The 13,300-nt window shown below is 40.5% G+C and overlaps 1 protein-coding gene across 1 annotated transcript; it reads right to left on the reverse strand.

Moving 5' to 3' along the window:
• Positions 1-440: 440 nt before the first annotated feature.
• LOC135530467 (gastrula zinc finger protein XlCGF17.1-like) lies at positions 441-6,919 on the reverse strand. The gene is made up of 2 exons (XM_064958782.1): positions 6,599-6,919; positions 441-1,478 (listed from the first exon to the last, which is right to left on the reverse strand). Exons 1-2 carry the CDS (start codon positions 6,699-6,701, stop codon positions 487-489), a joined length of 1,095 nt encoding a protein of 364 aa, XP_064814854.1. The 5' UTR covers positions 6,702-6,919; the 3' UTR covers positions 441-486.
• Between the last annotated feature and the right edge of the window lie 6,381 nt (positions 6,920-13,300).

Here is a 13,300-nt window from a genome sequence, read left to right on the forward strand (position 1 = left end):
GATTAAGGATTATCTCCTGTGTGCACTCTCTGATGAACTTTCAGAGCACTTGATGTTGCGAAGCATTTCCCACAGTCAGAACAGGAGTACGGCTTCTCTCCCGAATGTATACGATGGTGTGTTTGTAAGTTTCCCAGTCGAGAGTAACTCCCCCCACAGTCAGAGCAGGAGTAAGGTTTCTCTCCTGTGTGCACTCTCTGATGAACTGTCAGAGCACTTGATGTTGTGAAACTCTTCCCACATTCAGAGCAGGGGTAAGGCTTCTCTCCTGTGTGTATACGTTGGTGATTCATTAAGCTGCTGTGTCGAGTGAAATTCTTCCCACAGTCAGAGCAGGAGTAAGGCTTCTCTCCTGTGTGTAAACGTTGGTGTTCCTTTAAGCTGCTGTGTTGAGAGAAACTCTTTCCACAGTCAGAACAGAAGGAAAGCCACTCTCCGGTGTGTGTTCTCTGATGAACATTTAGCGCAGATGATGTTGGGAAGTATTTACCACATCTCTCCTGTGTGTAAACGTTGGTGTTCCTTTAAGCTGCTGTGTTGAGAGAAACTCTTTCCACAGTCAGAACAGAAGGAAAGCCACTCTCCGGTGTGTGTTCTCTGATGAACATTTAGCGCAGATGATGTTGGGAAGTATTTACCACAGTCAGAGCAAGAGTAAGGCTTGTCTCCTGTGTGTATATGTTGGTGTGATTTTACGCTGCTCTGTAGAGAGAAACTCTTCCCACATTTAGAGCAGGAGTAAGGCTTCTCTCCTGTATGTATACGCTGGTGACATTTTAACGTATCAAATTGTGTGAAACATTTTCCACAGTCCGAACAGGAGTAAGGCTTTTCACCTGTATGTAAACGCTGGTGTATTTTTAAGTTGCTCCGTTGAGAAAAACTCTTCCCACAGTCAGAGCAGGAAAAAGGCTTTTCTCCTGTATGTACAAGTTCATGTGCTTTTAAAGTATCCAGTAGGGAGAAACTTTTCCCACAGTCAGAGCAGAAGTAAGTCTTCTCTCCTGTGTGTATATGTTGGTGTATTTTTAAACTGCTCCGTCGAGAGAATCTCCCCCCACAGTCAGAGCAGGAAAAAGGCTTCTCTCCTGTGTGTGTTCTCTGGTGAACTGTTAGGTCAGATGATGTTGTGAAGCATTTTCCACAGTCAGAGCAAGAGTAAGGTTTCTCTCCTGTGTGTATGCGTTGGTGTGATTTTAAGTGGCTTCGTTGAGAGAATCTCCACCCACAGTATGAGCAGGAGTAAGGTTTCTCTCCTGTGTGTATACGTTGGTGTGTTTTTAAGCTGCTCTGTTGAGAGAATCTCAACCCACAGTCAGAGCAGGAGTACGACTTCTCTCCTGTGTGTATTTTTAGGTGTATTTTTAGCTTTGAAAGAATTGGGAAAATCTTCTTACAATGTGGGCATTGGTGAGACCTCTTAGGTCTGTGATCTTCCTGCTGTTGCTCTCTGGATGTAGGGAATGTCTCAATGTTACCTGTGTGAACAGCATCAGAAATAAAAGTCAGTGTGATAAACAGTGATTATACAAAATATTATGAACACCTGCTACTTCCATGACATAGACTGACCAGGTGAAAGCTATGATCCCTTATTGATGTCACTTGTTAAATCACTGTAGATGAAGGGGTGTAGACAGGTTAAAGAAGGATTTTAAAATCTTGAGATAATTTAGACATGGATTGTGTATGTGTGCCATTTAGAGGGTAAATCAGGAAGACAAAAGATTGAAGTGTCTTTGAACGGGGTGTGTTAATAGGTGTCAGGTCCATCGGTTTGTGTCAAGAACTGCAATGCTGCTGGGTTTTTCACACTGAACAGTTTCCCTTATGTATAAAGAATGGTCCACCACCCAAAAGACTTCCAACCAACTTGACACAACTGTGGGAAGCAAAAAGGCCAGCTTTTTCAAGCAGAAATTTGCATCCTCCAAAAGGTTCTGGGACACTGTCAAGTCCATGGAGAACAAGAGCACCTCCTCCCAGCTGACCACTGCACTGAGGCTAGGTAACACAGTCACCACCGATAAATCCATGATAATCGAAAACCTCAACAAGCATTTCTCAATAGCTGGCCATGCCGTCCTCCTGGCTACTCCAACCTCGGCCAACAGCTCTGCCCCCCCACAGCTACTCGCCCAAGCCCTCCCAGCTTCTCCTTTACCCAAATCCAGATAGCAGATGTTCTGAAAGAGCTGCAAAACCTGGACCCGTACAAATCAGCTGGGCTTGACAATCTGGACCCTCTATTTCTGAAACTATCCGCCGCCATTGTCGCAACCCCTATTACCAGCCCGTTCAACCTCTCTTTCATATCGTCTGAGATCCCCAAGGACTGGAAAGCTGCCGCGGTCATCCCCCTCTTCAAAGGGGAGACACCCTGGACCCATACGGTTACAGACCTATATCCATCCTGCCCTGCCTATCTAAGGTCATTGAAAGCCAAGTCAACAAACAGATCACTGACCATCTCGAATCCCACCATACCTTCTCCGCTGTGCAATCTGGTTTCCGAGCCAGTCACGGGTGCACCTCAGCCACGCTAAAGGTACTAAACGATATCATAACTGCCATCGATAAAAGACAGTACTGTGCAGCCGTCTTCATCGACCTAGCCAAGGCTTTCGACTCTGTCAATCACCATATTCTTATCAGCAGACTCAATAGCCTCGGTTTTTCTAATGACTGCCTTGCCTGGTTCTCCAATTACTTTGCAGACAGAGTTCAGTGTGTCAAATCGGAGGGCATGTTGTCCGGTCCTCTGGCAGTCTCTATTGGGGTGCCACAGGGTTCAATTCTCGGGCCGACTCTTTTCTCTGTATATATCAATTATGCTGCTCTTGCTGCGGGCGATTCCCTGATCCACCTCTACGCAGACGACATAATTCTGTATACTTCTGGCCCTTCCTTGGACATTGTGCTATCTAACCTCCAAACAAGCTTCAATGCCATACAACACTCCTTCCGTGGCCTCCAACTGCTCTTAAACGCTAGTAAAACCAAATGCATGCTTTTCAACCGTTCGCTGCCTGCACCCGCACGCCCGACTAGCATCACCACCCTGGATGGTTCCTACCTAGAATATGTGGACATCTATAAATACCTGTCTGGCAAGACTGTAAACTCTCCTTCCAGACGCATATCAAACATCTCCAATCCAAAATCATATCTAGAATCAGCTTTCTATTTCGCAACAAAGCCTCCTTCACTCACGCCGCTAAACTTACCCTAGTAAAACTGACTATCCTACCGATCCTCGACTTCGGTGATGTCATCTACAAAATGGCTTCCAATACTCTACTCAGCAAACTGGATGCAGTTTATCACAGTGCCATCTGCTTTGTTACTAAAGCACCTTATACCACCCACCACTGCGACCTGTATGGTCTAGTCGGCTGACCCTCGCTACATATTCGTCGCCAGGCCCACTGGCTCCAGGTTATCTACAAGTCCATGCTAGGTAAAGCTCTGCCTTATCTCAGTTCACTGGTCACGATGGCAACACCCACCCGTAGCACGCGCTCCAGCAGGTGTATCTCACTGATCATCCCTAAAGCCAACACCTCATTTGGCCTCCTTTCCTTCCAGTTCTCTGCTGCCTGTGACTGGAACGAATTGCAAAAATCGTTGAAGTTGGAGACTTTTATCTCCCTCATCAACTTTAAACATCTGCTATCTGAGCAGCTAACCGATCGCTGCAGCTGTACATAGTCCATCTGTTAATAGCCCACCCAATTTACCTAGCTCATCCCCATACTGTTTTTATTTATTTACTTTTCTGCTCTTTTGCACACCAATATCTCTACCTGTACATGACCATCTAATCATTTATCACTCCAGTGTTAATCTGCTAAATTGTAATTATTCGCCTAGCTCCTCATGCCTTTTGCACACAATGTATATAGACTCTTTACCTCCCTTATCTCACCTCATTTGCTCACATCGTATATAGACTTGTTTATACTGTGTTATTGACTTGTTTATTGTTTACTCCATGTGTAACTCTGTGTTGCTGTCTGTTAATACTGCTATGCTTTATCTTGGGCAGGTCACAGTTGTAAATGAGAACTTGTTCTCAACTTGCCTACCTGGTTAAATAAAGGTTAAATACATGTAAAAAATTTAGTCCACATGGGCCAGACTCCCTGTGGAACACTTTCAAAACATTGTACAGTCCATTAGAGCTGTCCTTGACACCAAGAGTAATCTGTTCTTCCCACCAATCGATTGGCTTAAATTTTTAAATGTGCATTTGATGCAATTGTGCTCAGACTTACAAAACAAAATGACTAGCACCTGTTGTCTCTCTCTCTCTTCCCTGCTCCATCGACCACCACAGAACATCAACAGTGTTCATCACACTGTCCATTGTACTGAAGCTGCAACATAATTACAGCCATTTCTGACTGAAAAGTTATGTTGCTGAAATCCCTCATTTGTTTGGGAAAAACATTCTCTATTCCCTCGCCTTTCTTTGTGAGACATGTATACATTGCATGCATGTGACCAATAGGGCAGGACCTATAGCATATCATAATCACATCAATAAATTGGTTATAACAAACTCAGAACACTTTAACAGCAAAATGGTTGCAGAGGATGTGACAAACTCGAAACAGGATAATGTTTACTGGTTGCTTAGGAGGTAAAGGGGAAGTCAGATGTGTGGAATAAATGTGACTAGTTGTGGAAAATACTGGAGATCAAGAAAAAGAAGGTAAGGAGCAAACACTGAGTGCATATTGGGTGTTCCAAACAGGTAGATTACAAAAATATTCTGACTGTTTGGAACAATGTAAACAACACAAATTATAAGTGTACCAGAGCATCTGTTTTACAGCAAAGACTAAAAACTGTCGCATTCATTCGTGAATTGCAATTTTCAAAAACAGAACGGCTTATTTATTGTTTCACGCTAATTATTCAAGGCTCACTTAAATTTTACTTTAAAAACTAAAATGCTTGATTGCATTTTAAATCATGAATGACTGGTATGCTGTGTGATGACATGGACGAATGACTGATTGATACAGTAGCCAACATAAGTATTGAAATGTCTCAGTAAGTTAAGGTATTATGACAAAACCAAATGCGCTCTTAGGCCTCAAGCTGGATGGTGGTTATACAAGGCTGCTATACTAAGCCTACTAATGATAATGGCATTATCTGATGGTCATAATAATAATTATAACAAGATGGAGATCCAGAAAAAGGAGGGGTTTTAATATGAATATTCTGACCATTTGGAACAGTGTATAGAACATTAAATTAATGAGAAATAATACCAGAGAGGCTGGTTTAATGAAAACATTAAGCATTTATTAAAGCACAGCAAATATTAAAAATAGAAGAATTTGTTAAATTGTTTATTCGACATGTTGCGTGTGGCTTGGTGCTCACGGAATCAGTAGGCTATTAAACAAACAGGCAACACGAGCAGGATCTGTGTTATTTCTGCAGATATATATGGATGATATATAAAGCCAGGCACAATTAACAGTTATGATTATAACAGCAATTTAAGTTGGGGTTTCCTCTCTCACTTCTATTAGACAATAAGGCAAGGGCTGTTTTCTCATCTCCTCCTCCTGCTGCCTCCGCCGCTCTGTTCTCAACACCGATATGCTGGTTAACTTTGCTATTATACACAAAGCAACATGGTCTAGGAAAAGGCGCCAATTCAACAGTGCACTGATGTGTTTCAGAAATGTGAACTAACTCAGTATTAGCAAAGTGTTCTTACTGTTTTGCACACTCTGTACATGCCAAATAAGACATTTTTACATCAGCAGTTGTCACAAAGTGCTTTACAGGAACCCAGACGAAAACCCCAAAGAGCAATCAGTGCAGATGTAGAAGCACAGTGGCTAGGAAAAACTCCCTAGAAGGCAGGAAGCTAGGAAGAAACCGAGAGAGGAGCTTGACTCAGATGGGGTGTCCAGTACTCTTCCAAACATTAGTAGTGAATTTCATACAAGTTGGTCACCGCACTTAAATTGAGCTGCAGGAGACTCACCTCACGAAGCACACATTTTGGTAATTTTGCTTAATTGTAAACAAACACACGTGACTGACTCAAACCCTTGTTTTTGCGAAACTCGTACCCGTAAGCTTCATAATGAAAAATCTTCATTATAAAAGATATATAACGGGCGAAATGATGAACGCGATGTGATTTATCTATTACCTAGTGCACAAGTTGACTACAGGTATTTATATGCTGCACAACAGTAACTGACTCACAAGGCTACGGGATCTTCTCTTTGTGTGCTTGTAAACAAACACCACGTGACTGGGGGACGACGGTAAACTACTTAATAATGTGACAGATTAAATTAAGAAAGCAATGTTCTGTATCTCCTAAAGTATTGCAAATTGACATTAGTCATATAGCAGAACAGTAGCGAGTGCATACATTTTAATATTTTTTTCGCACTGGTCCCCCGTGGGAATCGAACCCATAACTGGGCTACACGTGACCAACATCTACCTTCTCATGGAAACATTTCATCACGAAACAGTTATACTGCAACTTTTCATGCACAGTGGAAAGTTGGAATGAATTACACAAACTTAGTTAGATACAACCTGCTCTTACCATGAGAAACAGATTTTCCAATCTTCTCCTCCTCTTCTTCATCTTTAATGTTGACATTCAGCTCCAGTGTTTGACTGCAGTCTTCCAGCTTCACTGATGCCATCTCTGGATCCTGCAGTGCAAACTGGGCTCCTCTGTCACAATCAGGACCCAGTGACTGTAGGTTTGGACTTGGTGTGGAAGGAGAGAGGCAGGCTGGGTTTATCCTCACTCGCGATGTTGCCGGCTTGTCAGAGAAATTCTATAAGAGAGAGTGCAGATTCTTTCAAACAACACTTTATTATAAGATTAGCTAAAATGGAGCAGTCAACTATGCACGTCAACAGTTGTGCAGTTAAGGCCCAACGAACAGTGACGGGTCTCTTTTATAGAGAAGTACATCCTTTCAGTAGACGTGGCACATAGTGTGTAAAAGGCCATTACTTGTCTGTGCAGATTTAAGATAACACGAGGTTGATAGCCCGAGGTCTCCACCGTCTAACTACATTCCCAACAGTAAACACTATAATGTGCTTCTTTCTGCAAGTTCCCATACATGTGACTTCCTGTAGACAGTAAACCCACGGAATGTCAGATGCTGCCGACGTACCTAACCGATCATAGCTATACGCCCAGTCTTGTGACAAAGTCACACAAAGACAAGTTTGTATCAGATTAGAAAAAACACTAGCATATAACAAGAGACTATTCTTTAAGCAGTAAAACACGGGATAGCATGACAAATTATGCAATTTTCCACTACAGGCCTCAGACTTAATCTGAGTCGGCAAGTCGTAATAAAGAGAAACGGACACAAAAGTTAGTCTTGACAGTTCTGTCACTTTCTTTATTCTCTAAAAATATATCATATTTTTACTTGTTCAATTATCTAATTTCAATAGATCAGGGAGCTAAGCATTGACAACAAAACATTCATTCACATTAGACAACGTTCACACGCGGCAGGGTAGGTTAGTGGTTAGAGTGTTGGGCTAGTAACCGGAAGGTTGCCGGAAGGTCTGTCGTTCTGCCCCTGAACAAGCAGTTAACCCACTGTTCCTAGGCCGTCATTGAAAATAAGAATTTGTTCTTAAACTGACTTGCCTATTTAAATAAAGGTACAAAATAAACACTATAAAACTAGGCTATTAAGCTATAGTAGGTTTCCCAAATTCACATAAATGCATAAATGACGAAAAACATATAGTACATGGTTGGAGTTTGTTTATGGCTGTACTATTTGTAATTGTCTCGCAACCAGAGCGCCAAGTCTAGGTCCAAAAGGCTCCTTAACAGCTTCAAGCCATAAGTTTGCTGAACAATTCATCAAAAGGCCACCTGGACCATTTGCGTTGACACGCAGTCTACCATTCCGCAATACGTTTTATCACAGAGGACAATGTTAGGACTCATCATTGTCGTCTGTATAAAAATGTATGATGGCTCTCTCTGTCTATAAGAAGAGGGCTGCATTCTCTTTTATTTATTTCCAAGCAATTTTACAGAAACTCCCTTCAAATGTAACTTAATTAATGAAGTTAAGAATCATAAGTTACCAAACCCGTTCTCAGGAATGGATAACACTGGCGATCCCTTCAGTCACCATATATTTGGGAAAATCTGCGTTTTGTTTTTTTTGCCCATAATTTGTGGAACATTCTGCAGAGTTCACTGCATCTAGATGTGCTGGCGCCACTCAGGCAGTTTACATTATTGATTGAGGACCTCTATGTAGTTGAATGTGATGGCTTTTATCAAATATGTTTATTTTGTTATTGTGTGCTGAAGTATATTGTTTTATACACATACAGTACCAGTCAAAGGTTTGGACACACCTACTCATTCAAGGGATTTACTTTATTTGTACTATGTTCTACATTGTAGAATAATAGTTAAGACATCAACACTCTGAAATAACACATATGGAACCATGTGGTGACCTAAAAAGTGTTAAAATCATTAAAATATGTGTATATATTTTACATTCTTCAAAGTAGCCACACTTTGCCTTGATGACAGCTTTGCACACTCTTGGCATCATCATGCACAAATGCCAATCGTCGGCTGGAGTGGTGTAAAGCTAACCATTGGACTGTGGAGCAGTGGAAATGCGTTCTCTGGAGTGATGATTCACGGGTTCACCATCTATAGTCTGAGGGACAAATCTGGGTTTGGAGGATGCCAGAGAACGCTACCTGGCCCAAATGCAGAGTGCCAACTGTACATTTTGGTGGAGGAGGAATAATGGTCTGGGGCTGTTTTTCATGGTTTGAGCTAGGCCCCTTAGTTCCAGTGAAGGGACATCTTAATGCTACAGCATACAATGACATTATAGATGATTCTGTTCTTCCAACTTTGTGGCAACAGTTTTGTGGAAGGCCCTTTCCTGTTTCCAGAAATGGTTAGTTGAGATCGATGTGGAAGAACTTGACTGGCCCGCACATTGCCCTGACCTTTACCCCATCGAACACCTTTGGGATGAATTGGAACAAATGGTCTGTTCTATATCATCAATGAAATTAAACATGTACTACTGTGACAAAATGTTTAATGGTATTTTTCATCAGTTGTTTTCTATGAAATGTCATTTCCACCACACTCTGTCATTACCACAACGCTAAGTCATTACCATCATGGTACATATTTTTGTCGCAAAAGTGTATTCAATTACAACTGATATAAATGATTTTTCCCATATGTGAACCTCATATGCTTGTTCTTAAGATAATATTTTACATTACTTTAGAAATTAAGATGTTGATGTGGTAAATACATGTTTCTGAGTATCATCAAGGCATATATGGACATTTAGACATGACAATGATGAATACATCCAAATAGTAAAAAAAAAAAAGTTTTGGAATGTGAAATGTTATATAAAACACTGTAGGCACAATTTCTGTCATTTCCTTCTCAACTAAAATAGCACATTTTATGACATGGTGGTAATGACATTTCCCCTCAGGTATTTGGAGAAACCGATAAAAATATTTATATTCTTAAATAGTTTGGTCTCAGCCACTACTAGATCTTCTTTCCAGATAGAGTGAAGAAGATATTCAGATAGATAAAAAGCACTTTCAACAGGTTTCATTTTCAAAAATATTTAAAATCAACCATATATTTAATAGAACAGGTAGGCCTATTAATAGTGATGTACGGATATAACATTTTTGCCCATACCAATATCTGATATTTTCCTTGACAAAAGAACTGATACCCGAAAACCAATGTAAAAAAAAGCTGCATATTAAGCATTCTAGTACAGTTAAATAGTTAACACCCACACATGGACACAGCGGTCTAAGGCACTGCATCTCAGTGCAAGATGCGTCACGACAGTCCCTGGTTTGAATCCAGGCTGCATCACATCTGGCCGTGATTGGGAGTCCGATAGGGCAGCACACAATTGGCCCAGCCAGCGTCGTCCTGGCAGTCATTGTAAAATAAGAATTTGTTCTTAACTGACTTGCCTAGTTAAATAAAGGTTACACACACCACAAAAGTGTTACCAAAAAGTTATTTTGTTGGCATTTAAGTATGTCTCCATTACCATTAAAACATAATCAAAACCCATTTATTTAACTTACTTCGTTCATTTGTTCAGTCACTTCATTCTCAACCAGGACTTCTATGGAACGCCGTTTGGGTCTTTGCGTGCCAAAAAAGACACAGCAGCTATAGTTAGCTAGCTAACTATTTAGCAAGGTGTCATTATCTAAAATAACCCTAATTTATAAGACAGTTCTTATTTGATTAATGGTGGTCGGACCCATCTATGTGAAGCTAGCCACAATAAGGATTAGCAGCAATAGTGGGCTTTTCAGTTAGCCTTCAAAATAAAAGTCTGGAATAATTCTACTATTTGTATTCACTTGCATCACTTTCAACTACATACTTTTATTTTGAAGGCAAACCGCAAATTCCACTATTGTGCTTAACCCTTATTAACGCTAGCTTCACAACACATAACCCGGTCAAGTCAAGCTCACTAGTTTAAAGAAGCTAGCTGGCTGCTTATAACGTTCAATTTCAATAAGCGAACAAGTGGCAACCTAGCTAATACGTACAAGGATTATGAAAATGACTGCAGTTTTTACTGGACATTGTGTTCAGGCTGGTTGTATTGGTGCTAGTTAGGTTACCAAGTTAAAGCTAGCTACCCCAAAAGTTGCGGTCGAACGAATAATGCTTTATTACCAACGCGGTATTGTAAACACATCGTTCGTGGTCGGTGTTTGCTGACATATTTGTACAGCTTTGACAGTGCTACTGTATCATTTTTGACGAGCAGAGACTCAAACGTCGTTCCATAGTATGTATGTCGTGAAGCTAATAGCAGTGACGCTATTACTGTGTAACTCCGGTAGGGCAACATTGGAAAAATAGCGCATTTAGTTGTGTTAACCGGTGCTTAACCAGTCGGTGAAAGCCAACATCACCCACCGCAGATAACGGTTGATTGTCAAGGGCAATGAATTCCATTATCTTGGATTTAATGGATTTCACCTTTGAGATGTCTTGCTGAAATGTTTACTTGTTGACTGGCAGACATTGTGGGCAAGTTTCGGAATGCTGTATTGCACGTATAGCGCAACATTTTATGTGGCGTCATTACGTCATGTACCTTCGTTATATAGGTATGTACCTCAACTTTGACATCGGTTTTGCACATCTGGCGTTAAACTAGACATCGGCCGTAGCATTTTTAGCCGATATGTTCAAGATATATCATGCATCCCTACGTATTAATATAGACATTGGTGATTTTACCACTGTAATCAGATCAACATTATGTTATGGTCATTGTGCTGCCATCCTGTTAGAAGGTAACAGATTATTTTATTACAATGGTTAAATTGGATTTTCATTGTGTTCAATGGTGTTATTTGCCTCCTAGTGGCGCTTTCTGGTACTTAGAAAGACGACGCAAACAGGAAGTACAGAATTTGTTTTGCACGCATAGAAGCAGCTACAAACAACGCTACGGTGCAGGTCTTTCAATGTAGTTATTTCTTGTCACGCTTCAGCCTTGGAAAAATATTTGTTTGTAAGTTCGATTCCAGCATTTAGCTAATGATGATAATCTTGTTATTGATAGAATTGCTTACATATCAATGTTGGTTGCATTTACTCACAAATTGCAATGCCTTTAATGTATGTCGTCAGCTGTATTACTTTGCTCATGCGTCATGCAAACGAATTGTAAAATATACAATACTGTAGTTTTGTTACTGTTTCTAGTGTAATATGCTTTGTTATTCTACATAGATGGTTATACATTAGAGTAACGAAAGGAGCCAATTACCATATGGTTAACAATTAGCTATGTGGTTTGGCATCATGCCAGATGCATGGTACCTTAGCGCGTGCTTTGTATTTTTGCAACTTCAAATGTTTAATGTACAGCTACAGTATGTCGGTGTGAATTGAATACTAAAGTATATTCTTTTCTGTATTTTGCAGTTTCACAACATAAACGTTTTCAATATATTCATTCAAGAAAAGTCACGCCGTGGGAGTTTTATTGAATACTTAGTTGTTAGCTATCTGTCTAGTTTTGCATGGGAACGCAACTCAAGGGCAGAATAGTCATTGAATTGATTAGCCCACTAACCACGTATTAAATTAATTGGGAAGCTATAGGCTATTTGTTAATAGGATAATTCAAACGTGTGGATATAGGGCTGAATTTGAAATATTCATTGTCTCTGAATTGAAATTATATTTTTGCCCACCAGTGCACCCAGAAGAGGAAACAACGATACAATGTTGTCTAACATCTCTCTCAAACAGCACAAGATGTGATTCACTGTAGAAGCACTGGTCCTCTTACATTTTAATTCCAGGTTGCATATTACAATATTTAAAGGCATATCAGATGGTCCGTTCTGTCCATAACAGTCACACCAAGCATAGGGTTGGTTGGCAAAAGATGGGTAAATAATGTACCCATGAAAACCCTATGAAATAGCTCCTCAATACCATCTGATGTATATATTTAATGTATTACATGAATAGTGACCACAGCCCTTAAAACAATACATTTAAATCATGTTTTACTGTGATTGTTCCACCCTGCTGAATATATTCAATGTATTCTATTTTAAATGTGTCTCCCAGTGCAGAATTATTTCCAGGCTATTATGACACATCTGGCAGTTTCTTCTATGTTTCTAGGTCCAGTACAATAAAATATATACGTTTGGTCACTACCATTCCACGACAATACCATGCTATATTGTTTTCATTGTACTACAATCCTACATTTTTGTACAGGTCTTCACTTCGGAGTGCTTGCTGCATGCCCTTTGCCTCTCTTGACCATGTCGGGCAGGCCGGGCACAACACACAAAGCTCAAGACGCACTCTCCAATTCCCTCTAGTAGCTTCTTTAGCAAGCCTGATAATACATCACTCCCGATAGCCACCAGCAAAAACTCTTGCAGAAATGAAGCAGCCTATACACCTAATCATCAGTGATCTGACATGCTGTATTGCATGGAAACTGTAGGCTACTAACAACAACAGCTGCAAAGTCTAGCTTACTATGGTCCTGTCCCTCTGACCAGGGTAAACAAAGTGGTAATGTTGTGTATTGTATACACAGTATTTCACTTCAAACAGTTTATTTCATTTAATTACAGTGCCTTGCGAAAGTATTCGGCCCCCTTGAACTTTGCGACCTTTTGACACATTTCAGGCTTCAAACATAAAGATATA

The sequence above is a fragment of the Oncorhynchus masou genome, unplaced genomic scaffold (genome assembly GCF_036934945.1).
Source record: "Oncorhynchus masou masou isolate Uvic2021 unplaced genomic scaffold, UVic_Omas_1.1 unplaced_scaffold_1349, whole genome shotgun sequence".
NCBI lineage: Eukaryota > Metazoa > Chordata > Actinopteri > Salmoniformes > Salmonidae > Oncorhynchus > Oncorhynchus masou.